Below are 27377 nucleotides of genomic sequence, written 5' to 3'. Positions count from 1 at the left end.
GGAGACTTGAACATTTTTTGGTTTCGCATCAGCAGCGTAATAGGCTTTAAAGGCATAACTACAACGGCCACTTTTTGCAAATAGTCAAAAAGGGAAAATTTTCAAACTCATTTTGTGACAGTTTTTCCAATCAAAAAAATAAAAAATAATGATGCAGAAAGCTTATTTTTTGGTTTAATAAACAATGTTTGTAGTATTTCCCAAAAACAAATAGCGCTAGAAAAAAATAAAAACATTTTACTTTTGGGCCTGGCTACACAGTGTTGTGCCCAATCACGTTCCAATTCACATTTTCTAGGAACAAACGTCAAAAAGAGGAAAATCCTCACCCCTCTTGCCTACAAACTGACTGGTTAAGGCTTAACTACATACACCACTTTTTGAAAAAGTACAAAAGTGAAAATATTTTTTTTCTCGCTAGCGCAATTGTTTTGTGAAAAAGAGTATACAAATTGTTTTTTAGACCAAAAAATAAGCTTTCTGCATCATTAGTTTTAATTTTCCAGCCCGAAAAACTACACAAAAATGCATTTGAAAATTTTCACTTTTGTACTTTTTCACTTTTTGAGCCAATGTAGTTATACCTTTAGGCGATTGAAAAATCACCGTGTAGCCCGGTATTTTGTAAATTTCCCACTTTTTCACTTTTTGGGTCATTGTAGTTAATGCTTAAAACAGAAATATTTCTATTTTTGTCAAAAATAATGTACAAAACTACACCATTCAAGAGTACCCAAACAGGAATTGGGCTGAAAATGATGAAAAATGAAGAAATATTTTTGTTTTAAGGCTTAATTAACTACATTGGCTCAAAAAGTGAAAAAGTACAAAAGTGAACATTTTCAAATGCATTTTGGTATAGTTTTTCGGTCTGAAAAATTAAAACAAATAATGCAGAAAGCTTATTTTTCGGTCTCATAAACAATTTGTATACTCTTTTTCACAAAACAATAGCGCTCGCCAGAAAAAAAATATTTTCACTTTTGTACTTTTTCAAAAAGTGGTGTATGTGCCGGGCTACACGGTGATTTTTCAATCGCCTAACCAGTCAGCTTGTTGGCAAGAGGGGTGAGGATTTTCGTCATTTTGACGTTTGTTCCTAGAAAATGTGAATTGGAAAGTGATTGGTCACAACACTGTGTAGCCAGGCACTATGTAGTTAAGCCTTTAGGCAGTACCCAAACAGACCTTTTTTTGGTTTTGTATACTTCTTTTATTTGTTCATTTCTAAAAATTTACCTAGTCGAAATAGACTTAAGCCTTAACTACATACACCACTTTTTGAAAAAGTACAAAAGTGAAAATATTTTTTTTCTTGCTAGCGCAATTGTTTTGTAAAAAAAAGCATGCAAATTGTTTTTTAGGCCAAAAAATAAGCTTTCTGCATTATTTGTTTTAATTTTCCTGCCCGAAAAACTATACAAAAATGCGTTTGAAAATTTTCACTTTTGTACTTTTTCACTTTTTGAGCCAATGTAGTTAAGGCTTTAAAAAAAAAAACAAATACAGCCCTATTTAATTCTCAAATCAAACAAACCCAAAAGAAACTCTCAACTGGAATTCCCTGGAACTGAAACATCCACACACTCATACACCAAATGTCAGAAATAAGGAAATTCACAAAAAGAGAGCACCTAAAGAAGAAAAAAAAACAACATTTTTGCAAAAAAAAATAACCGTTGCTCTTCCATTGAGTTCCTATGCACTTGCACTCACTTGTCGTCTTTTCGTTTATCATCGTCGTCGTCTTGTATCGGAGAAAACGGTGAAAATTACAAAAAAAAAGAAAAACTCGAAGAAAATCGGCAGCAATTTGCAGAAAAAATAATATCTTTTATTTCAAAAGAAAAATCAATTCCAAAATTGCTCTAAAACTCTTTAAAAAAAACTACAAAACGAAACTTCCGTTTTTTCACCTTTCATCTTGTTTTTCTTAAGTTTTTTTTTTTTAATAAAAGAAAAAATTGAATTTTCCCTGCAGTTCTTTGTTCACCAGAGAAAAAAAAACCCACATAATTAAATAACACACAATACTTGAAAAAAAAGGGGCACCAATTTTCTGTGTGTGGATCAGTTTTTTTAATTAATTTTTTGTGAAGAAAAAAAAATATTCGCGAAAAATGTGAATAAAATCGTTTGAATTTTTCTCTCTCGTCCTCTACTCTCCCGAAAAAGGAAACGAAGTTTGGAAAAAACATATTACGCATTAAAACAAGAACAACTCTTCAACTCAACGTCAGAAAAAGGAAAATCCCAAAAATATTCATTGTTATTTAAAAAAAAAAGTCGAAGAAGTCAAAGAAAAAGTTTATAAACCCGCTCCCTAGAGAAAAATTTTCACAAAAAAAAAGGGAGACAAAAAAAAGAAAGACTGCAGTTTTCTAAATCGGTAAGTTGCAGTAGTTTCAATTCAATTCATGTTGGGACAAGCAAAACGCAAAGGGGAGTTGCCTCTCCTTTAAAGACCCTAGAGAGTGTCATTCTCCTCTTATAACTCTTTAATTGGTTTGGACATTTGTGCGAAACACACAACAAAGGCAATTTGTAAAAGAAGGCATGAAAATTTTCTGCTTTTTTTCTTATTTTTTTTTTTATTTTAAATTTAAATTTATTTCGTAATTTTTTTTTGTATATTTTCCAATTTAAAAACTGCGAGAGAATTTCTTCTATCATTAAAAGAGAGGTGGTTGGAGAAGGGTGGGGGTGTGGTTTTGAGGGGGGTAGGGGGAGAGGGTGTGTGTGTTGCTTTAGAGTGGTGTTATGATGGTGCATTGTCAGTGTCATTCTCGTTTGTTGTATGAAATAAAAAAATACGAAGCCCTTAGTTGGTTTAGTTTGAGTACCTTAATGCAAGGAAATATAAGAAAAAAAAAAAACTGACTGACGAACGACGGGAGGTTGGGAGGTACAAGGCAAAAAGCGATCATTCGCATTTGAGTTCATTAACACATCAGAGCACATCTCAGCTCACTGCACAGAGGACAGAAGACAGAGTCTCTAGGCCAAAAACGAATGAATGACTTTACTGTGTGACGACTGACGATGAGTGAGAATATGATAAAAAAAGGTGATTGTACGAAACAAAACACTTTTCCACTTTTCTCGAAGAATCTCTGATGATGATGGTAGGCGGTAGGGGCAAGGACGTCCTTACACTTTTGGGGGCCCTAAGCACTTATCGAAAATGGGGCCTCTGTATGATTTTATTTAAAATTTTATATTGTGTCATAAAGGTATGTGAAAAAATCACATAACTGCAAATTAATATTTATTCTTTTAGAGCCCCACTATTAATCAAATTTAAAGCTCACATTAATAATATTTATCTTATATTTTCACCAATTTAATAGTCGGTTTAAACTTAAAAGACTAACGCTCGGTTAAATTTTATAGTTGAGCGTTAGCCTTTAAACTGACTAATGACTATTGAATTGGTTTTTTATATAGTGAAAAATGTAGAGTTCAGATAAATTTGAGCTTTAAATTTGATTATTGGTAGGGCTCTTAATTTTTTAATATAAATAATATTTTTTTTAATCATTAAAAAGATAAATAATTATTGCAGCATTTAAAACATAAACAATATACCTATAAAGATAAAAGCAAAAGAATAATTAAGAGGTATTTCATATAAAAATTCAATTCTCTTATATACAGGTTTTTTTTATTTATTTATTTATTTATTCAACTACAGACTAAGTGTCTAAGTTGTTAAATTAGTAACAATAGTTATTTTACAAAATTTAAGAAATAATATTTAACAATTCAATAGTTTTGTCTTTAATGTCGTTTTCTATTGACGAATCTCAGAATGAGATTTGTGAATTTGACAGCTGAAAGGGGGGGTGAAGAGGGGAAATAGTGGACAAATCTCAGATTTCATGATCTATTTGCGTCTTGAGATTCAAAAAAATGACAAAAAAATGAATCTGAGATTCAAGAATCTGATTCTGGATTTTTATCAAGATTCACGCATACAAACACACGCACTTTCACACACACTCCTCTGTTTGACATTTGTCTGAACATTTGTTGTTGTTTTATTTTTTTATACGCACAGATTTCGCACACAATTACAAAACTAGATTTCATATTCTATTTGCAGTGGAAAATCTGAGAATTTTACACAAAAATCTCAAAAGTCAATAGAAAACGACATAAAATATTTTTTGATAAATTAAAATCTATGTTTTGATAGTACTGATTAAAGTCAATGCACATAATATTAACAGTCTCATTAATTCCATAGTTAACTTTGGATGAAGCAGTATAAAAAAATGAAGGGTTGCGAGTAAGTCTTGGGCGAGTGTTGATGTTCAGCATGCTGAGGATAGAAGGTGAATTGATTGATCCGGATATAAGTTGGTAGATAAAAAGAACATTGGTGACTTCTCTCCGTTTTTTAAGTGTCGATAGTCCAAGAATCTTTAAGCGATTTTCATAAGCTGGAAGATTTATATTTGGGTCCCAAGGGAGATGTCGAAGAGCAAAAAACGTTTTTGAACACTTTCAATTTTATTTATGGCTACGTCGTAGCTAGGACACCATACACAGCTACAATATTCAACGATGGGACGAACGAGAGCACAAGAGAGAACCTTTAGAATATGAGGATCATTGAATTCTTTTGAGAACCTCATTATAAAACCGAGGTGACTCCTTGCCTTGCTTGTGATGATGTCAATATGAGGGTTGAACGACAGCTTTGTATCAAATAAGACTCCTAAGTCATTGAAATGTTCAACTCTTTCGATCATGTATTCTTCAACAAAGTAGTAAGATAAATAGGGGTTCCTGCTCCTGGAATAGGACATTACTTTGCACTTTTTTTTGTTAAGTTCCATTCCATTTGTATTGCACCATTCAAATATTCTGTCAATGTCGTGTTGTAGAAATAAATAGCCATTTGGGTTCGTATAACCGTAAAAAAGTTTGAAGTCGTCAGCAAATTTGAGGATTTTACAATACGAAATATCCTTAGAAATATCATTGAGAAAAAGGATAAATAAAAGTGGTCCCTGTGGAACTCCGGATAAGACATCAATTTGATATACTTTTCTTAAAGATGACAAACTGTGTTCGTGCTTTTAAATAAACCATTCAGGAAAACCGTATTTTGCCAATTTAATAAATAGTATGGAGTGGCATACTCTATCAAAAGCTTTGCTAAGATCAGCGTAGAAAACATCAGTTTGGAGGCCATTTTGCAGATTGATGTTAACTTTGTTGGCAAACTCCAATAGGTTTGTTGAAGTTGACTTCTGCAAGCAGAATCCATGCTGCTCAGGAGAAATTAATCCTTAGCAGTAAAATTGAATATGTTTGCAGACACAGTCACTGCTCCAAACGAAAACCATGGATTCCTGATGTTATTTTAAGTCGAAAAACTAAAGAGGTAATTTTCTCGTTTTCGTCCCGTATTCGAGTTATGACGGTTTTCGCGATTTTTGCTCTCTTTATCTGGCTTTATCTTTGCCAAACTTCGTCTGATTCCTACGATTTTTTTAATAACCAATTAAGAATTTATTACAGTTTTAGTTTGTTATTAGAACTTTTTTTCTGCGGACAACTGTTTCTCTGCAATTTCGCATCAAACGCAATTTTTTTCGTTTTTAAAGTTTTTTTTTTTTACTTTCATATCATTTTATTCAAAAAAAACACGTTAATTAGTATTAATTTTTTTGGCTTAATATTAAAGCCCATTTTATTTTCTTATAAAAACATTTTTTTTTTTTTTTTCATAAAAAAAGAATGTATAAAATATAGTCGTGTCAGTTACACTATTTATTACTGAAGAACGGCCAAACCGATTTGGCTTAAAATTGGTGGAGAGGTAGCTTAGGACCAGGGGAAGGATATAGGATACTTAAAAAAAACTGCATTGTTGATATATTTTGTTTAGGAAGCCACTAGGCGCTACAAGAATTTCACATTTTATGCATCCATATCAAAGACCCACACAAGATAAAAAACATTTTTTGTTAACACCCATATTCACCAAGTCCATTGTCCACCATGTGATTTTGTCTAAAAACAAGCAAAAAGTATTATTTAAAAATCTGAGCTTAAGCCACATGATCTTAGAGTATTTTTTGACGCTGGATCTTATGGAACTAACCAAGACAGTCCATGACCATGACTTCCGTGAAAATAGTTTTGCATACAAAAGAATTTATAATTTGAACTTAAGAATATGCATAGCAAGTTCCGGGGATGGCTTTTTGGGAAAAAATTTAAGTTTACATTAGGGTGGGTAAAAAAAAAATCGAAATTCGTTTTTTCGATTTTGTACTCCGAAAAATCGATTACTAGACACCTCTAGAATATACACACCAATTATCATTATATTATAATTACATCAAGCTTCTACGAAAAAAAAATCATTTTTTTATTAATTGACTTTTAAGCAAATTTTTTTACATTATTCTTTTAGAAAATTGAACGCTCTACAAAAAAGGCTTTGTACACTTTTTTCAATTATCTAACCATTAAGTAGATATTTGACGTCCAAAATCTTTAAAAATCTTTAAAAATTCGTTTTTTGTTCTTATTTTTGTAAGAAATTGAAAAATTATAATAATCAAACGCGGATGACATATTCTTGTAGGAAACAGATTGCTCCACAAAAAAGGTCCTATTAACTTTTTTCATTAATCTAACCATTCTAAAGATATTCGAGGTCAAAGCTTAAAAAAAAATTATAACAACAATTTTTGCTTTTAAAAATTTTCCAATTCACTGAAACTTCATTATTTTCAAATTAATAAGATGTATTCTTGTAGAGGCTTAAACGTTCTACAAAAAATTCCTTGGCATCAAATTGATTGCTTTAACCGTTTAGATTTGCATTATTTGTTCTTGCGCCTGCTAATAAAATTAAATATGTCGTCTATCACAATGTTTTTTACTGAAGAGTGCAACCAAGCACCAAAATACATGGCCAACAGAGAATTTATAAAATATTTGATTTTGTTTTAATCATATTTTTACTTTCGTAATTAAAAAATTGAAAAATCAAAAACCTGCTCATTAGTTTCCTCTAAGGCGGGACAACGTTCGCCGGATCAGTTATGTCGAATTCCTTTCAATTGAAAAATCGAATTTTCGGCGATTTCGAAGCGAATTTTTTCTGAAAATCATGTTCCATAGAAAAAAAATTCGCCTCAAACGAAGCAGAATTCGAATTTTTTTTAATCCCTCTTTTTTGAGAGATTTACACGGATTTGCACACACACTTGGAACATTTGACATTTCTCAAACGTCAAGCTGAAAGTTTTCTTCGTGTTGTTTGTTTATTTGAGAACACCAACTTTAAATAAAGAGTAAATTTAAATTGAATATCGTATTTTTATTGCGAAAAAATATGAAATAAATAAAAAAAACAATGTGCGACCAAAATATATTTTTTCCTGGCATAGTTCTTGTGAAAAAGTCAAATTATTGTGACTTTTCTTCTCGTAATTGTCGTCAGAAAATTTTTTCTCTGTAAAACCACAACATACGGCCAAAATAATAACCTTCTACTTCATCCTTACTCAGATCTTAATAATAACTGCAATTTCCCTTTGATTCTGATTAAAATAAATCTATATTACCGAAGAAAATAAACAAAATTATTGATCAAAGGAATCTCTGGTTTTATTTTGCAGAAATTGTTTTGGTTTCAGCTTGACGTTCGTGTAAAAATTGTTGTCAAATGACACACATACAATCGCAAAAAGAATTCGGTCTGTTTTCATGTTCCTTTTTAACACCAAAAATTCGATTTTTTTGAGGCGATTCAAAAAATTGAAAGGAATTCGACATTAGTAATAAATAAAATTTAAATGACAGAAAATTAAATAAGTTATTTAGAATTTTAAGAACAATATGCAAAAAGTGACACAGAATTTTTTTTTCAGGTAAAGTAGAGGAATGTTTATTGAAGGAGTTTTTGTCTTGATTTGAGATTAGCAAAATCATTGATCCTGTCTTCAAAATCGATGCCTCTGAGAATGTTGCTTTCGATTGACATCAGCGACAAACTTGTCAATCTTTCTTGAATCATTTTAATTTTGAGGTCGTTTTTTTATTCTTTTTAACATAAGGAACATTTTCAACATTTGGAAATTCATCGTCAATTTTTTTTTTAATTATAAAGTGCTAGGATATTATCAGTTTTTTTTTTTCATTTTCGTATTATTTTCAAGTTTTCTTTTAAATTCTAGCATTTAGCATGTAGTTCATCTCCGTTCACATCTTCAGTGTAAAATTTAGCAAAAGATTTGCAGTTTAATTTTAAGTCTTCAGAATTCAGATTTTTTTAATCGAAAACAAAGTCAAAACGTTGGCCAAACTTCGTATACGAACCTAGTCGCTGTTTCAAATAAACGCTTAGAGTGTCGACTGATGTCTGGCTGATGAATAAAAGTTATCAAAATTGTCCCTGAGCCCAATTATAAATAATTCATCTCAGCAAATTTATTGCAATATCCAAGATAATGGACTCCTACCAAATTAATTAAGTGCCCTGCACATGGTACAAAAATGGCAAATATACATTTTTCTTTAATTCTTGCCTGCTGACGAGAAAACTTTTCTGGCATATTTGCCGCATTGTCGTAGCTTTGGCTTTTGCAATCTGTTATCTAAATGATAGGATCCACCAAAAACATCAGTATGGTTTCCGCTAAATAATCAGATCTATGTTCGTTAATTGGAATAAAGTCCAAAAACCTTTCAACAGGCACGTGACTTAACAAATAATAAATGGTAGTTGATCAACATGAGACATATCGGGTGTACGCTAGTAGAAGAATATTTTGTCATTGTGACTTCTTTTACAAAAGTTTTCAAAACCTGTCTATAAATGAAATGAATAAAAGCATAACAGATATTTGAGGGCCCCCGGTGATTGAGATGCCCTGGGCTCGAGCCGACTGGGCCCATTTGGTAAAGAGGGGTATGGCAGCAGCAGTAGCAGGTCGAAAGTAGTATTTTTTTTATTTTATTTTTTGTTGTTGTTTTCTTTCTATATATTCTCGTTGTGACTTTGAACAAAAGTTCATGGAAAAAAAAGAAGCAATATGATAATCATATGAAGGGTACAAGTCTTTTATCCTTTCCGGAGGGGATTTGCTTTGCTATATGACGATGCGATGACGAGCGAGGCGAGAACAACACGACTTGTTTTTTTTTTTTTTTTTTGAAAGTCAACTTGTACATAAAAAAACCAACCAACTAAACTATATCTATATAAATAAGTTGTTAGCAGAAACAAAATCAATATCTAGGTGGACGAACTAAACAACCTTTGTATTGCTGCTAACTACCTACCCTTTTAGCTTTCGTTCACATTTCACACAAACTCGATTCAGTGTAGCGTTTCTAATGAGGTTTTATTATATTTTATTTTTTTTGAAGAAGAAGATGAAAAAAATAGTCCAAAAGGTATTAACTATTTATGCAAAAAAAAAAAAAATTAAGGTGTCGAAAGGTGCTTTTGGGGTTTTTGAAAAACAAATAATAAAATATCTACACAATTTACTCCCTAATGGAGCAAGGTTGTTTTTTTTAGTGGCTTGTAAGTTCAAAGGGATTTACTTAATAAGAAGAACTTAAAAGTTTTTTAAGAAGTAGGTAAAGGTTCCTAGCTTTATGATCAAAGCGAATTTTTTAAAATACATATTTTTAATCTAAATACAAAGTATAAGGCAAATATAGTTGCATACCTTTTGGGGGAAGTAAACGTTTTTTTTTCTCTTAATTAAGCTGAATCATAAATGTTTCAAATTTGGCACATTGACTGTTGAATTTATAATTAAAGACCATATTCAAAGGGTTATGAATACCCTTAAAATGTTATAAAAACACAGTGCGAGCATTAAAAAAAGCATTCCACATACAATTGAACGTCTAATAATTGAATCTCTAACTTAACTGTACGACCGAATTTAAGTTGAAGGTTAAACTAATGGGAATTTAAGCGAGATAGTTTTTACGAGGTCTCCGAAAAAACCTTCGAGCAAACCCCCAGCGACTATATTAAAATTGTCCTGATTTTAATGCAAAGCTATGAAGAGATGATACTTTTGGAAGCATAGTCGAAAAGCATACCCTGCACGATAACACTAGTCAACTTTGCTGCGGAACAAAATGTTGCTATGTATAACAATTACGCCTTTCCCGCATTTCAATATTCATAAAGGGACATGGATATCTCCAGATCAGTCAACAGTATACAGATTGACCATATGGCGATTGACGCTAGATATTCCTCCAGTACTATGAACGTCCGAACTTCGGAGGAGGCAACATTTACTTTGACCACTTCATGGGAGTAGCTAATGTACGTATGGGGATATCCAGACCATCACAATTACGAGGAAGTTCAACGTCGGATATTACTAGCTATTTTTCCGGTCGTGTCTCTGCCGCTAGCAGTAAATATAGAGAACCTGTGGCAACCTTGCCGATAGATATAGTGCCTCTGAAGTGAAAGGTTTCACTATGCCACCACAACGAAACCCTTGGTTTGATGATGAATGCCGGTAAGCACATGGAGCTAAACAGAAAGCGTACAAAGTTGCACTTAACAGAAAGACAAGAGCTGCCAATGAGCTCTACAAACAAAAAAACCAACGAAGGAACATCGGCTTCACAGGAGAAAAAAAGACGCAACACGAGAAAGGAGCGACCATTAAACGTTGAAGATGAAAACCAACATTTTCGTCCCCTAGACCTGGCTTAAGTGAAAGAAATCACATCCAAAATTAAGTCCAATAAAGCTGCTGGAGCTACCGTCATTGCTTCTGAGCTGTTTAAAGTGCAGGAAATGATCTGGTTGGGAGTACCTATGCACCAACTCATCTGCCGAATATACTCAGAAGAACCCGCAGAATGGAGTCTCATCATTTTATGACCGACCTTTAAGAAAGGAGACTCTCTGAACTAGTCTTCTAACATCGCCTATAAGATCTAACCTGCCGTATTATATGAACCCCTGAAGCTCTTCGTTGACAATCTGAAAGGTTGATTTCAGAGAAGGTCTCTCGAAGAACTATAAAAATTCTTATCAACTCAGTTCTGCCATTTGGTACAAAGACATGGAATTAGACAAAAATTGATGAAAACTCTCGAACTGTACTGATTGTACAAGGACTCTAACGAGGCCAAGCGAGCAAAGTTGCAGCGTTTGAGATGTCTATTTTATGTAGAGAGCATGGACAACGTTGCTCAGGCCTGAAAAGTTTTTGACCTTACCCTACCTTGACCTACTGCGTCGTCTCAGTAGAGGAAAACCTCGTCTAATGTGGCCAATTTAGCCAACTGCTTCCATTTTCACACTCCAATTTGATTGAGAGTCTTTCCCACTGTACTAGAAATATGTCTTATTACTTATCGCCTCATATGAATTAAAAGCCTATTTATTAAAATCATGCAGAATATTATTAAAGTTCCTTCCCATTGTAACTAAATGGAATAAATAAATTATCCATTGGCAATTAGGACTGAATTTTTGATCGTCAATTATCAACATTTCATCTACGCAATACTTTACCTTCAAGTTGCAAAATATTTTGTCAAACAATTTACTATCATTAGCACTTTGTAAATTGATTTTCCTTTTTTTTTTTTGCTTTGTTATTTTGTTATTCTTATTATAAACCTAATTTGCTGCAATCTTAAAAATCAAGTCAGCTACACCATAATTAATTTAATCAAAAGCTAAATAACTAAGTCGCATGCGGAAAAATTATTTAAATTTTCTCTTAAATGAGGTCAGTAATCATTTTGTATTTGACTGCATTGCAACAAAATTGTGGTTTCAATTTGCAACTCCTCAGACTCAGACCCATAGAAAAATATGAGAGAATTCGATTTTTTTTTTAAACTCAATCTGTTTATGTTCTCTTTGTATGTTCGAGTTCGATAATATGATTGTTGCTCTCGCTAATCAGAGAAACCGGCTTTATATGAAAATGAAAACAAGAAAAAAGCAAAAGCCTACAGAAAATAAAAGTAAACACCTCAATTCAATAGCACAGGTGGAAGAGAAGGCATAAAAGATGGGACAAAAATATAATAATAAAAAAAGAAAAAAAAAAAAAACAATAATAAACGATCGATGGAAATGCTTATCGCGCATATTGTTGTAACTACTCGTTCCCGGTCACGCAACAAAAGAAATTCCAAAATAACAATAAAGGAAAATACATTTTGCCTGCTTTAACTGTTTTTTATTGAGTTATTTTTTTTTGTTGTTGTTGTTTGTTTTGTCAGACTGTTTATACTAACAAATGACGCAAATGCGGATTTTATTGCGAGAATAATAAACGCTTCGGAACCATGAACTTAGGAAAAAAATAAAATAAAAAATCCAAAACTTCCTTAAGGGGGTGTGGTACTCTTAAATTTAGCAATCAATTCGAGTAAGAGGTCAATGGTTTTGGAAGTACATACATTATTTTCTTGATGTAATCGAGCAGGCATTTTATAAGCTTGACTCCGGACAATTTATTTTTATTGTTTGCGTTTGAACTGCATTTATTTTGGAGTAGGTAATCTTTTTAAAATCTAACTTTTAATTGGACTTTTGCAACCAAACTTAAACGACAGTTATTTATTTTGTAAATGTAGGCAGCTTCGAAAAATGAATAGTCTGAGGATTTTTTCCGTCCTAGTAAGGGATGACTTTTTTTCTATAAATTTAGTTTTCTTCGTGGAAAATAATTGAGCAAATGAATTGCATAAACAAATTGTTTTTATCATTTGATAGCGAAAATGAGAAGTTTAGCATAGAAAACTGAATTGCTCAAATCTGATATTACAGAGAATAAAAGGTTTAGAAGGTTTTCGTATGTCATGCAGGAATTACCAAGAATTACTGTCGCATAAAAGATCCTATCCAACGTACTCTATAAAAGATCGTCAGAAGCTCCTCATGCCATTGTTTGTATTTCTACGTTCTGTCCAAATACATCTTCATAATATTCTTGTTTGTTTAGATTATTGATCTTTTTTTTTAAAGGTAAACTAAAATGATTAATATTTGTAAAATATTTGTATCCCTTTAGTGAAAAAAGCAGCTTTGTCAGTTCGAAGAAAATAAAATGCACGACTGTAACGCACTTACTTGCTCTTATGTTAAGAGTAACTCTAATGTTAAATAAATCCAAATAAATAAATTAATAATCAAGATAAGGAAAAATTAATAATTTTATATTTTAAAGGAGTTTCATAATTAATGTAAAAACAATTAATATATGTTTTTATAATTAATTAAAAATCGTTTGAAATGTTATTTTACACAAAATCAACTTTGCCATTTGAATTCTTATAAAAAAAGCAATTTAAAAAAAAAAAAAATTGAAAATCGTTAGAGCCGTTTGTTAAAATAATAATTTTTTTTATGTAAAAATTAAAAAGGCGTTTTATTGACTTTTTTATCAATTTATAAGCAGTCTTGTTGGCCGAACTTCTTTAATTTAATAAAAATTGTTTAAAAAAAAGTTGGTTAACCATTTTTAAGAAAATATTATTCAACACATAAAAATCAAATTTCGATAAAATTCATCACCAGTTTTCAAAAAAAATTGATTTTTCAAAAAAAAAAAAATATTTTTTAAAAATCCAAAAATATAATTAATTATGTAATAATTATTTCTGACTTTCTGAGAAAGTCATTAATCAAAAAAGCCGTTTTATGATAGGTACCGTTAGTAAAAAATATTTTTTTTTATTTCAAAAGTTGGATTCTAGATAATACTACACAAAAATTTTAATCAAAAGCGTTATAGCCGTTTTTTAAAAAAAGTAACTTTTCTATCTCCTTTAGGGAACTACCCAAAACTGTTTAAACCAAGTTTGAAGGAAATCGCTCCAATAGTTTAGGCTGCTGGGCTGGGACCCACTTTTTTGGCATTCTTCATCATCGTAATCACATGTCTCATTGACATTACGAATCCTCGTAATGAATTGAGATGGTAATCACTAATTTTTCTATGCATTGAAGATCTACTTGAAGGCATAAAAAAAATTAAAAAAAAAAATGATAATTTAAAAAGAGTATTGCCTTACTTGTGTTATCTATGTATCTCTATATGCCCCCAGGGTAGCTCCTATCTTTTTACCTGCACTAATTTGATAAGTCAATTTATTATTATTATTATTCGGTTTAGTTTCACTGTCCTCCTTAGCCATAATCTCTCGGTACATATATTTTTAGACTTTTGCTAATTGTTTGAATTGATGCAATTACATTTGCAAATAAAATAATAATTCATTAAGATATGAACGCAGTTAGGGGAAAAGATGATGAGATGATACCTAACCCATGGGAGTTGACAATAAAATTGATAAAATATAGTATGTGGATTTTTTCAAAGTTATGATTTTCCTTTTCACTTTGTAATTATTGTCAGGACATGACACATGAAAATACATAATAATAATTATTATTTATTTGAAGGATCAGAAGTACAAACGATGAAATGTTCCGCAGCCGTCTGTCGGTACATACTACATCCCTTTTTTATTTTATCTGGTTTGTTGTATCAATGTTCTTGAGCACGTATTTTAGTTTGTGTTTTTTTAGTCAGTGATGACATAGTCTGACAAACGGTGAAAATAAATGCCTTTACATACAATGTACACAGTTATCTGATTCATTCTTGTTTAACGACAAAGTGTGACGTACATATTGTAAGGGAGCTGTTCTTATATATGAATAGCACTTTAAGAATTTAATTTTATTGATTATTATTTTTTTATATAGTAGGGTGTTTAATAGGGATTCCGTTTAGTTTAGTTTTTTATTTCTTATTGTAAAAAAAACGATAGACATAATGAATGAGCCTTCTGTTATTCAAGTATATGGCAGCGGAGGAACAAATCAGAATGTATTGCTTGCACGCTACTGAACATTTTTTGTAATATGATTCTTATCGAAAAGGATATTCGAAACAAAACTTTTAGCCAAGTGAAATAAAGTTTTTCAAACTCATTATAATGCATAATGTAGGTACATAAGCATTTTTTATAATAATGATTTCATTAAAAAAAAAATATAATGACTTTCGTATGAAGCTACTCGAACTTACTCCTTTTTTAGTTGCAATCTAATTTTATTAAGAAAACTTTATAAACATTGTTGTTTCCTAATTTGTATTTAAATGTATGTATCTTTTTGATTCAGAACAAGACGAACTAAAAGAATTAAAAATTTCCTCAAAAAATATTACTCATACGCCACCGTGCACTATGTTTCTTTTTTGTAGATTTGAATATGAATAAATAAACTGGCTACAAGATGCCCCACGATAATGAATTTGTGACAAGACGGAAGATACTCGTGCAAAAATGTGAATTTTTCTACAGTTTCTACACAGTGAGCGAATGGTATTTTTTAAAGAGAAATAAGACTTGTGGCCATACGGATACTCTGGCATGCACTGTTTATTTCGATGTTTTCCCCAGTGCTTCGGTTATTTTTTTGTATATGATTTAAAATTCCTGTGTATAGTCTTACAATTTATGCCCTTTAATACTGACAAGAAGCTGTAACCCAAAAGTACAAATTTGGACTTCAAATCTACAATCTACAAATCTGGACATTGAAACCTTAGATACTCTCCTGCTTACTTTTGGTTTTTGTCCAGAAACAGAGCCTTTTTCAGAGTTCAGTGAATTGTAAAGAGTATTCTTCAAACATTTTGCAATACTACCTGAGACAATTTCATTGCAAGCTTTTTGATCTGTTTTCACCCCTTTTAAAATCGAGAGATGGGTGGGACTTGAGGCATAACCATTACTGAAGCAAGATCAGTTCGGCGTGATCCGTTTTAACAAGATACTGTCGTGCCATAAACTCTTTTTTTGTTCTTGTTGAAGACTTTTTTAAGATCAATAAAATTGTTAACTTGAAACGGAATGTTTTTATCGTTATTTCTCGCTTGATAGGTCTACCGTCGTTTGCAACTTTCTAGCCTCTTTTCTTTTCGTTATGTGATAATCCTCTCATCGAAAACCACGATTCTATTTTTTTAAAGCCCTTCTCAGACATCAGGCTAAAACATAACATAGGTATGTACTTATTAAAGAGTGTGTTCAAAAAATTCAGCATAGGTTCTTATATGACGGTAGAGGCATAATTTGGATTTTCGGGGCCCCGGGATAAGGCTACATTTGGGAGCCCTCCTTTTTATTTTTCTTTTTATTGTGTGGAGTTTTAGCAAATATTCTAAAAGTTTAGAGGGAATTTTTCACGATGGCTCGTGCAGATAATTGATTAAGATTATGACCAACTTTCATGACTCCATGAATTTTTCGGGTTTTCAAATGTTCGTATTTTTTTATTTTGCGACCCAAACCCTTTAAAAAGGAATACGATTAAAAATGACTCAAATTAATTAATTAAAGAGAAAATTCGAATTTGGAAAACACTTCCGTTATACTTTTGCATCATCAAGTGATACTTTTTTTGTCTATTTTCAGAATCTGTAAAACGGTAATGGAAACATGGATAACGAACAGCCGCATCAAGAATTAGTTAAATGTGTACTCGTTGGAGACACTGCTGTTGGGAAAACTCGTTTAATTTGTGCTAGAGCTTGTAATAAACATGTATCGCTATCACAGCTATTATCGACGCATGTGCCAACTGTTTGGGCTATTGATCAATATAGGATATATAAAGACGTGAGTTAAAAATAAGTTTTGTTTCTTACATACAATTTAATTTGAAAATTTAAATTTTTTAAGGTCCTTGAAAGATCATGGGAAGTTGTTGACGGAGTGAATGTATCACTTAGGCTTTGGGACACATTTGGTGATCATGACAAAGATCGAAGATTTGCTTATGGAAGGTTAGTTATTCAATATGTTTTTCATTTTATATAATTAATAATTTTCTAATTTCTAAAACAGATCCGATGTAGTCTTATTGTGCTTCTCAATAGCAAGTCCAACATCATTAAGGAATTGTAAAGCAATGTGGTATCCAGAAATACGTCGTTTCTGTCCAGATACACCAGTTATTTTAGTAGGCTGTAAGAATGATTTGCGATACATGTATCGAGATGAAAAGTATTTATCATATTTTGGCGAGCGAAGTCCATTTGTTAGGTAGATTTCTATTAAAAGAAAAATATATACAATTTTACTTGAATTCACATTTTTCATTTAAAGAGCTGCGTTAAAGAGTGATTTGGTAATGCCAGACGAGGCTAGAGCTGTGGCTAAGGAACTTGGAGTTGCATATTATGAAACCAGTGTGTTCACATACTTTGGAGTGAATGAGCTTTTTGAAAATGCTATCCGTTCAGCATTGATTGCAAGGCGTCAGCAACGATTCTGGATGACAAACCTGAAAAAGGTTCAAAAACCTCTGTTACAGGTAAAGTAGTTTATTATCAAGAAATAAATAAGAAAAAGCAGTTAAACATAAGCTCTAATTTAGGCACCATTTCGTCCACCAAAGCCTCCACCACCAGAGGTGACCGTTGTTGTTGGCAATTACAGGAAAGACATGTACAGTATGTTGGTATCCCAATGCTACACGGATCTGATACTCATTGTTGGCTCAACAAAATTTGCTGTGCATAAATTTATGTTAGCCGCAGCTTCAAATGTCTTCTTCCGATTGCTCACTACAGAGCTTTCGGATATGGGAGGTAGAAGTAGTAGTGAATCGAGTATGGTAAGAAGCGCAGAAAAATACTTTAAAAGAAATAGCATTAAAATTTCAACCAAATACATATAGATAAGTTCCACATTTGGTGAAGCAACAACGGCTGATTTTAACGATGACACAGAGTGTCTAATACGTAACGAGTCAAGAACTTTGAGGTATTTACAGACTTGTAAGTAAAAATTATGAATTTCTTAATAAAATTGAGCGCGTTTTCTTATGCCTGCACCTCAGAATGTGGGAACATTTGAAACGTCGATCCAGCTATCAAGCTCTACCACTAATCGAATCAAAGAAATCAACAGATCTCTACAAGGATTTACATCATCCGATATTTCAAAATATACGTATTGTTCAAATGGAAAATAATCGTGGCGTGAATGTAACACAGACAATTGTCACAATGACAAAAATCATCACACCACAAGCAATGAATCAGTGTCTTAAATTTATATACACTGGAACAATAGAAAAGGAATTTCACAATCTTCAGGTAAAATTTGAGAGAAAATTTTTCTTTTGATATATGTACTTGTAGTAGTTTTTTTCTTTTTTTATTTTTTTTTTGTTGAGTGTTAGAGTTTAGAAATGGTAAAAAAAAGAAATAATTTAAATTAGAAGAGAAATTCAATTCTTATGTTTTTTGTTTCTGTTAAAATTGAAATTGACAAATTTACAATCTTCTCAGACTGCTCCAATCGGATTACTTTTGGTAAATATTTTTAAAATACAAGTAAAACAAAACGTCTACCCACCATGATATTGTTTTATCATTGTTCTTTATTTTTTTATTTAAGTTGAAGTTGAAGTTGTATGAGTTATTTTATTAGACAATTGGGAACAATACAATGTCATTAAATGTTAACAATGTACATCGTTTTTTAATAAAAATATATATTTTGAAAGTTAAGAATTTTCTGAAACTATCTGAATTAGATTAAATCTGTTATTTAGGCCCAATTTGTTCACAGTTTATTATATTAAAATGAAAATATAAAATTTTAAAAGTTGTATTTATTTTTCAGCCACATTTTTTTTTTTTTTCATTTCTATCTTTTGACTCAGTGCTTTTTTGCTTCCCCTTAGTTGTTGACTGAATTAAAAGAAGGAGGAAGTTCTTATTTGACTGTCTTTGATGTGTTTTCCCCAGATAGTTCAACTGAGCGAACCAATTATAATGATTCTGTTCTGATTTGAAAGTTGGTGCTTCACATCCCATTTCAATTTGGCCCAGTTCTAACTGTGGTTATAGAGCATTCATGAAAAATAAGAAGTAGGAAAGCAGGGTTGGGGAAGAAATTTTTATACGACATCCACTGATCTCTGCTGACAAGTGCTTCGTAATTGCTAAGTTATAAAAATTCTTTCACAATATATTTTTTGTCGCAGTTGTTTGAATCAGCAGGAAAAAGAGATGGTCATCCACTTTCTAGAAATAGAGCACTCTTTCTGGGGAGTGAATTTTTCAATGACAGAAATAGATAAAATCTCAGAAACAAAGATCAAAGATTTGATTTCATTCCTCAATGCAACGAAATGGTTTTAGGACAGCCTAAACATTGGTTTTTCTTAAAATCATATTAGTTTGATAAATCCATTTATAACTCACAGAATTCACAAGTTTTGGTATCAAAACGGCGCATTTTGCGCTAATTGGGTCTTCAAGCCAGGTTACTTATGACCGCCATCTCTACCTACTTACCTTTTTACTCTATAGGGCAAGAATTGGTTTCATTCAAATAAAAATTTTAGGTTTTAATTAAAACCAACATAACGGATGATGGAGAAGTCAAGTGGTTTTCGTCATGCCTTCCGTGCATCTGTCTTTGCATTTGTGCCTTTGTACGTGAATTCTGAAAATTGAACTCGAGATAACAATCATATATGATATAAGGATGATAGAGAATAGTTAAAAAAAGTCGGTTCCGCAAATCTGTCAGTCTGTATCTGTCTTAAAATAGAACCTAACCTACTCTTCAAACATGGTATGAGACTACATACATAAAAAAAGATTTTAATACAACTTTTGTGTGTAATATGGAAAATTAAGTCGTACTTTAAAGTTAAAAAACAAATATTTTTGAGCCATTATTACTGTGCCTGCCACAGAACCATTTTTTTCATGTCTGAACTACTCGTAAACGATTTAATTGATTTTAACAAAAATGTTTATTTAAAGGCGTTCAAGTACATATTATGTATGTAAGTTAGAAATTTTGTATACACATGTACAAAATAATTTTTTTTAAGCAGCTCTTTCGATTTAGCATTTTTTTCCCAAAAATCCTTTTGGTACAAGAAATCCAATGGCATACTTCGTTTCGTAGTTAACATCATTCCGAGCGGTTTTATATCTCACTAACAACGTGTACCTCCTATACAAAATGTTTGATGCTTTCAATTTTCTCGAAAACTGCTCTAAAGATTTTGATTAAACTTTGGACACGTAATATTTAAACCAATTGCAATAAATCTGCATTTTCGACCTTCTCAAAATACTTAAATGAACCAAAAAAAAAAATGTTTGGCTCTACAATATATCATCCATCCAATACATCGAAAAAAGTATTGTTTAAAAAAAATTTCAATCATTGTTTTAAAAACTTAACCTTGAAAATATATTTTTAAAGGCGTTGTACAGAGAAGCTTTTTTGTTTTGATTTATTTCACTTTAGTTTTGTAAAAATCACCATAAAATTGGTTTGTCAAAAGTCAATATATCGTATCGTAAAATGACATTACTAATAACTCAGAGATTTTTTATCATTTCCAATCATTATATCAATTTTCATATATAAAAAAAAAATATTTTTTTTCCTCATTTCATCATGACAAAATTTCCATTCTATTATATACCCCGTTTTTAGGAAATAAAACAAGCAGCTGACTTCTTAGAACTGCCTCAACTAACACTGCTCCTTTCTAAGCCGCAAAATGTTTTAGCTAGTCTATCAGAAGAACCAATTCAACATTATTGCTTAGTGAGTTTTTGTTTTATTTTTTTTTTTCTACTGAAAAAGTATTATAAATATAATTAATTTTTTAAATAAATTAAAATTTTTTGTGAATAAAATTACTTTATTTCTTCGATTTTGGAATATTTTGTTTTTTATTAGAGTATTAAGGAGAATATGGAAAAACATTGTATAGGCGATGGTTATTTTAGTGATGTTACCTTTGAGCTGGACGATGGTCACATGAAAGCACATCGTTCTATTCTAGTAGCTAGATGTGATGTGATGCGTGCAATGTTAACTGGCGACTTTCGAGAAGCACATTCAAGTGTTGTAAGTAACAAAAGAAATTTTAAATTTATTGAATGTATCGACACTTCTAATGAATTATTTTTTGTTTATAGATTGTATTTCCTGGCGTTACGGTCTATACATTCCACAAGCTTCTATGTTATCTCTATACAGATGAAATTCCTGCAGTTTCTGCGGATAAATGTTTAAATCTTCTGGAATTAGCAAACAGGCTTTGTTTACCGAGATTATTGAACTTGGTCGAGTGTAGAGCGATTGAAGATTTGACTTTAATATCACAAAACGAGACAAATGAAACAGTTGATCATTGTTTAAAGCTGCTTGAAGCAGTAAAGGTAAATTCAATTTTTTTTTAAACTTAACTTGATTTTAAATTATTTAATTTTTCTTTAAATTTAGCTTCATAACGCACACCAATTGGCCGAATGGTGTATGTCTTATCTGTGTGTCAATTACAATATTATTTGTAAGTTCTCATTAAAAGGCTTAAAAGCCCTGCATCAGGATAATCAGGAATATCTGCGTGAGCATCGATGGCCACCAGTATGGTATCTTAAAGACTATGACTACTATCAGCGATGCATTAATGAGATGAATAAGGAATTGAAAGATGCACGTGGTGATTCACCAAGTGACGACGAGGGATGCTTATGCTTTACCGGAGGTAAGCGACGAATGATTAATATAATTTTTATATTTTTTGTTTTTTGTTAGTGGTGATGGATTTTTTTATTTAATAGAGTCTGGTTTTTCAATTCAATGGTGATGTTTCGGTTTTTATTTATTTTTTGATATTTTTTTGTTTACTTTGGAAGTTTTGTTTTTAAAATTTAGTATGGAAACAAATTAGAAGGGTAAGAAAATAGTTGTTATGCATAAAATACATAACGTGTACATTGATTTCGTCAAAAATATTTTTCATTTCAAAATATATCACATCTTAAAACATTTCTAGCGTATGTCTTTCTTCTTCATTTTCTATCCTACAGCCATGAATTTATATTAATTTTCTGTTACAAATGGAAATAACATATGCATATTTAAAATAAAGTTTCTATACTAACCATCCGCTAAAGTTCCTTTGAGTTCAAGAATTGAAATATGTAAATAATTTAGAATTTTTGTTGTTATTAGTACATATTGGTTCTACATCGTTTTGAAATAGTTGAAACGTTGGGCGCCATTTTTAAACTTAACACCTACTAAGCGAAGACTTTATATGGGTTACTTCGACATATTCAAAGCTAAATCAAATAAAGACCGGCTTGATCAGTCTCTTGTTCTTGAACGACCTTGCCCTTCAGTTGTCCTGCCAAAGAGTATGATGTAGAACTATGACAAGTTTCAGATAAGGACGGATTTACTGATGAATCCTTCAAACGAAAAACAAAAACTTGCTGAGAGCTGCTTGAAATTTACAAACTGAAGTGATAAGAATAAATTTGTTTCCATTGCTTGACAAGAGGTATTGGGTCCGATTTTTAAATGAAAACAAGGTTTTCCACTTATTGAGAGCCTTGTTAAAGTTCAGAAATTAAAGTGTTAAAGAATGATGATAGCTTTTTATTGGAATCTGTAACCATAAACAAGACTTGGGTCCACCACTATACACCAAACCAAACAACAGTCGGAGCAGTAGATAGAAATCTTTGTTCCGCTCTGCAAAGTCGATCATCGTCTTTACCGAAAAGGTTATGGCCAAAGATTTTTGGAATGCGGAAAGGATTCTGCTGATCGATTAACTTGAAAAGTAGAAAAACAAAAGCATTTTTTGAGTGGAAATAATTGTCGATCATTGCCAGGGAAAGAACTTTTCACGTTAACCTAGTAATTCGATTATCTTGAAGATTAATACTAAACTAAGTACCTTTTGGGTCTTCATTTTAATGAATGTTAATACAAACTTTTCATTGGAAAAACAAACCCCTTTGTTTTTTCATATTGATGTTATATTGAATATTTTTCCTCTTTGGCTTATATCTTTTGACATTTATTCTACGTTTTTTCTATATAAACGGTCCAACAAATCTAAAAAAAGACAAAAATCAATTCGAGTTGTCCATTATTTTGCAAGGAAAGCTCGTATTCTTTTGGTCTCAAAAGTTAAAATTAAATATATGCTTATGTGAGGAAGATGATTCTGCAGATGATGAATAAACTCCGCTAGTTCATGTATATCAATCTCTTCTTAAACATTTTTAAGCACTTTTTTATTAAATTCGCTCAGCGTTGATCTTAAGTTGGGCGCCATTTTTTACTTTTTCACTTTTTTTAAGTTTATTGTCAATTATTGGCTGCTACCTCCTGAAACTATTTACTATTAATTTGTGTCATTGGACAATGTTGACGAGTCGATTATATTTTGTTCTTTAATTTAACAAACTTGCTATTAAAGTGGTTGCAAGCAGAATCAAAGAAAAATACGGTGTACCAAATTTGTAACAGAACCTATGTCACGACTACGTAGAGTATACAATAAAAGGGTTTGTTATGTTAAAAAAATTATATTATTCATCATTTTGGTTGTCGTTCATTCATTATTTCACTGTCTTCATCATCATATAAAACTGAGGTTGGTTGGATGTATTTTTCGGAATACCACAAAATTCTGCTGTCCAGCTTGCATTGCAAATATTTTCTATAAAATTCATCTATGGTTTGGTATTGAGTTGTGTGCTGAGTGTATGTATCTTGGGTGTGGTAGTGAATGAGATTTATCTTTTTAGTTTAACTTGACAATAATTGTGAAATTTGGAAAAAGTATTTTCTTGGCTAACAGGTAAAAGTCGAAGAGGCGATAGCAATAACAGCAACAACAACGATGCTGAGGGAAATCAAATATTTAACAGCACTGCAAATTCAATTAATCACATTGATATGGAGCAGGAAGTTGATTTGAATCTCTGACATCCAGCCTTGGGGCAGAGAAGGTATGTAAAAATATTTAATGAAATACCATTATTTCGGTTTATTTTTGTTTTCTTCAACACAGATCACTGCGGTTTATAGTGATTCTGCCCGTATTGATATGTTTTATTTGTACTATATTAAGTATATTAATTTTATTCCAAATCTACACATAGCAAATCAAATTTTTATATATTGTCCACAAACCAACTAAATTCGAAACTAAAAGAATATAAAATAAAAATAATAAAATCGAATTGCAATTCAATTAAAAACTAAAAATGAACAACAACAAAAAATAAATAAAAAATAAAATCCATAAGTTTATTTTTTTAGCCCTTACAATTTATATATAATAAATAATTACAAAATATAACAAAAAGAAAATAAACTGGAATTTATATAAACAATTAAGCTTTCTATTTATCCATAAACAAAAAAATAAAATTAAATAAAACATAACAAAATCTTCTTTCCTTAACACAACCAGTAAAAATCTCTTTAATTTTAATTAATTATTTCGATGAATATTTATTTTTGTTCTGTCCTAAATCATTTTAATAAAACTTTCTTTTTTATAAGTAAAAAAACAAAATAAATACAAAACAAATTTAAAATATTTATAAAATAAACGTTCTCTATGTTTCAATCTGTATACTTTTCCAAACAATCCTTTTAAGTACCTTAATCCAATTTTTAAATACGTATATAAAATTATATATATTTATTTATATATTTATGTAAGTATATATATAAGTATATATATATTTATGTATATATTGCACAATTGCAAATGAGAATTACTTAGAAATATATACAACAAAAAAATAAAATAATAAAATTATATTTAAGAACATTATAGTTTGCAATAAACAAAAAAATAAAATAGAAATATTAATTAAAAATTAATTAAAATTAAATACCATTGAATGAATTTATTGTACAACAATTTTATTAAAATTATTCATATTATATATATGTATCTTAATATATATACATTTTGTACAGTCTCAAAACAAAAGTGGTTGTCTAAAACAAAACAAAAAAGATTTTAATATGTTTAAAACATAAAATATTTTTAATTCTATCTGACCACTGAATATATAAATTGCTAAATACCATGCCATAACATTCACTCAGCAGACAATGTAATCTCATAAGTTATAGGCGGTAGTTCACTGATCTCTTGAACATTTTTTTAAATCTTAACTATAAAATTAGCTATTTATTTAACAGTATGTCGTCGCGTGGAATTTAATTGAAGGAATAAAATTAGCTTTCAGGCTGGTCCTGTCAGTATTCCTTCAAATAAATAAATTCTTAAGGTTATTGGAAAACGAAGATTTAATCAGTCAGTAGACATTTTCACATTCCAACTAAGGTCTCCAGCTTGATTCACTGGATTGATTTCTAGCTTTTCATCTTTATTTAATTCGATTTTTCAATATAAAAGAATCCTTAAACTGCCTTGATATCATGCAAAGAGAATTTGCATTTCAATAATAATTTCCAAAGCAGAAATACTTTATTAAACTTTCAAAAATAATTGCGTTTTAGTCTTCAAATAAATTTCATTTTCATATTTAAACAGAGCTACCAATTATACTTGTCCATATAATGAAAATGCTTCGTATAACAGTAGGAGTAGATTGATCAAGTTATAAGCTATCTTTAAGTCGTTCCGTACTGCCAATTGGTATTTGGGATGTATGATGATTCCTATCGGGAGATTGAGTATTTGGGGTATTTTCATAGAGTGTATTGTGTTTGAATCTTTGGTGTATTAGAGCATTACAACTCCCTAGAATGTGGTCTAGTGTTTCTTCTTGTTAATTGCAGGTCCAAAATTTGTAGGTGACCTCTTAATTTGCAGAGGCCCATGAAAAGACCTGTGATTATCCTGAGGATATTTCTATTTAAGCTGATATAGGATTTGAAAAGCTCTTTGTTGTAGTTCCCGAGAATCATTTTGGCATGTCTCAGTTTTGGTAGTTGGCATTGCCCAGTCTTTTGCCCTTTTGGTCTCGTCGTCTTTTTTTGTTTTGTTTCGAATATTATTTTATTCTTTCCCGAAATAAGGCTTGGGTCCTATTAATAAGAAAATTGGTCCCGATTTTGCTAAAGAGTCCGACTCCTCATTTCCCTAGACACCGACGTGCCCGGGTACCAAATGGACCCAAGAGTTTTGGGTAAAAACAGTGCATTGTTTTAAGACGTTTTAATTAATTTGTTCCATATTACCAATTGGTATGGCCTCAAGCCCCAAATACAATTGTCTGTTAATTTTTTTTAAATTAAATAAAATTGATGATCTAGTAAGATTTACTGACGAATTGTACACGAATGTAACTGACCTATCGCGGTTCGTTAAACGCAAACAAAAAATATTCTGAATTAAATGATTCTCTTTCAGAATTAAATTCCACAAAACTGATATTGTAAATGACTTTCATTTAATACAGAAATGTAGCTATAAAAACAATACGGACTTTATAAAATCAACATACATTATGCAAATATATAAGATGTAGCTTAATATCCTGCAGTTAGCCGTCCTTGTATCATGAATTCATGAATAAGATGTAATTTTATTTTTTTCAAAGTTATTTGCTGCTCATCTTAAATAATACTAAACGCATACTTAGCGATAAACTTGCCATTTTTAATTTTGAATAAACCGCTATTACATATGAGATTACTCTATATAAAATTATTATTATTTGTCTCAAACTGTATTTTAATTATAAATTTAAAGAAAACAAAAAATACAATTTCACATGTAACAAACAAAAACAAAGCCTTAGGGATTCGTAGGAAGTTTGTAGTCTATCTATTCTAGGCTTAAAAAAAAAAAATAATCCGCCATTTTTCGCAAACATGTATAAAAATAGTTATAGTAAATGAATATTTAGATTTTCGCCAAAACAAAACAAAATACAAATGAAACAAAAAATAAAAAAATACAAATTACTAAAAAAAAAATAAAACAAAGAGAATTATTAAATGTTATTGTTGCCAGTATTATTTTATTTGTTCTTATAATTATTTTTTGTTTAATTAAATGTGCAATAATAAATTATTATATACTTTAATTATATGTATATTATTTTCTTATTATATAGCAATTAATGCAATTTAAAATATTTCAAAATAGACAAAAAAAAAAAAACAAAATGCTTACTAAATAAAAAGTAAAAAACAAACAATATTAAACCAATATTACGTCGTATAATGGGACATACACAATTATATAAATTAAAAAAAAAATAAAAACAAACAAACTTGTTAAAAACATAGAACAACCGTTTAAAAAAATATACAAACATAAATAAAAAACAACAAACATTCCGGTGACTATGTAGTGTATGTGTTTAAATTTTATACATCACAATACTCAAAATTTGTTAATTTTGTTCTTTATGTTTTGCTTAATCAATAAAAAAAAATATATAAATTTTTGCTAAAACAATGCCAAAACAACAAGTATGTTATAATTATTATATTGTTTTATTTGTCAACTTTTATATATAGAAACA

At 30.6% G+C, this 27377-nt stretch overlaps 1 protein-coding gene across 7 annotated transcripts; it reads left to right on the top strand.

The window, feature by feature from the left end:
• Positions 1-1669: 1669 nt before the first annotated feature.
• On the top strand, positions 1670-27118 carry LOC129918029 (rho-related BTB domain-containing protein 2). 7 transcript variants are annotated; one of them, XM_055998327.1, is made up of 16 exons: positions 1670-1765; positions 1982-2389; positions 16474-16677; positions 16741-16844; positions 16906-17103; positions 17167-17374; positions 17438-17677; positions 17741-17826; positions 17903-18161; positions 18357-18380; positions 20536-20649; positions 20785-20955; positions 21027-21269; positions 21334-21598; positions 23714-23864; positions 23927-27118. In XM_055998327.1, exons 3-15 carry the CDS (start codon positions 16498-16500, stop codon positions 23839-23841), a joined length of 2220 nt encoding a protein of 739 aa, XP_055854302.1. In that variant the 5' UTR covers positions 1670-1765; positions 1982-2389; positions 16474-16497; the 3' UTR covers positions 23842-23864; positions 23927-27118. The 7 variants fall into 7 exon arrangements, with proteins under 7 accessions (XP_055854302.1, XP_055854301.1, XP_055854305.1 ...); XM_055998326.1 differs by having other exon boundaries at positions 23696-23864; XM_055998330.1 differs by having other exon boundaries at positions 17741-17840; positions 17974-18161; positions 23696-23864.
• The last annotated feature ends 259 nt before the right edge of the window (positions 27119-27377 follow it).

Source organism: Episyrphus balteatus, chromosome 4 (genome assembly GCF_945859705.1).
Source record: "Episyrphus balteatus chromosome 4, idEpiBalt1.1, whole genome shotgun sequence".
Classification (NCBI taxonomy): Eukaryota; Metazoa; Arthropoda; class Insecta; order Diptera; family Syrphidae; genus Episyrphus; species Episyrphus balteatus.
This window is presented reverse-complemented; position numbering and strand designations above follow the sequence as displayed.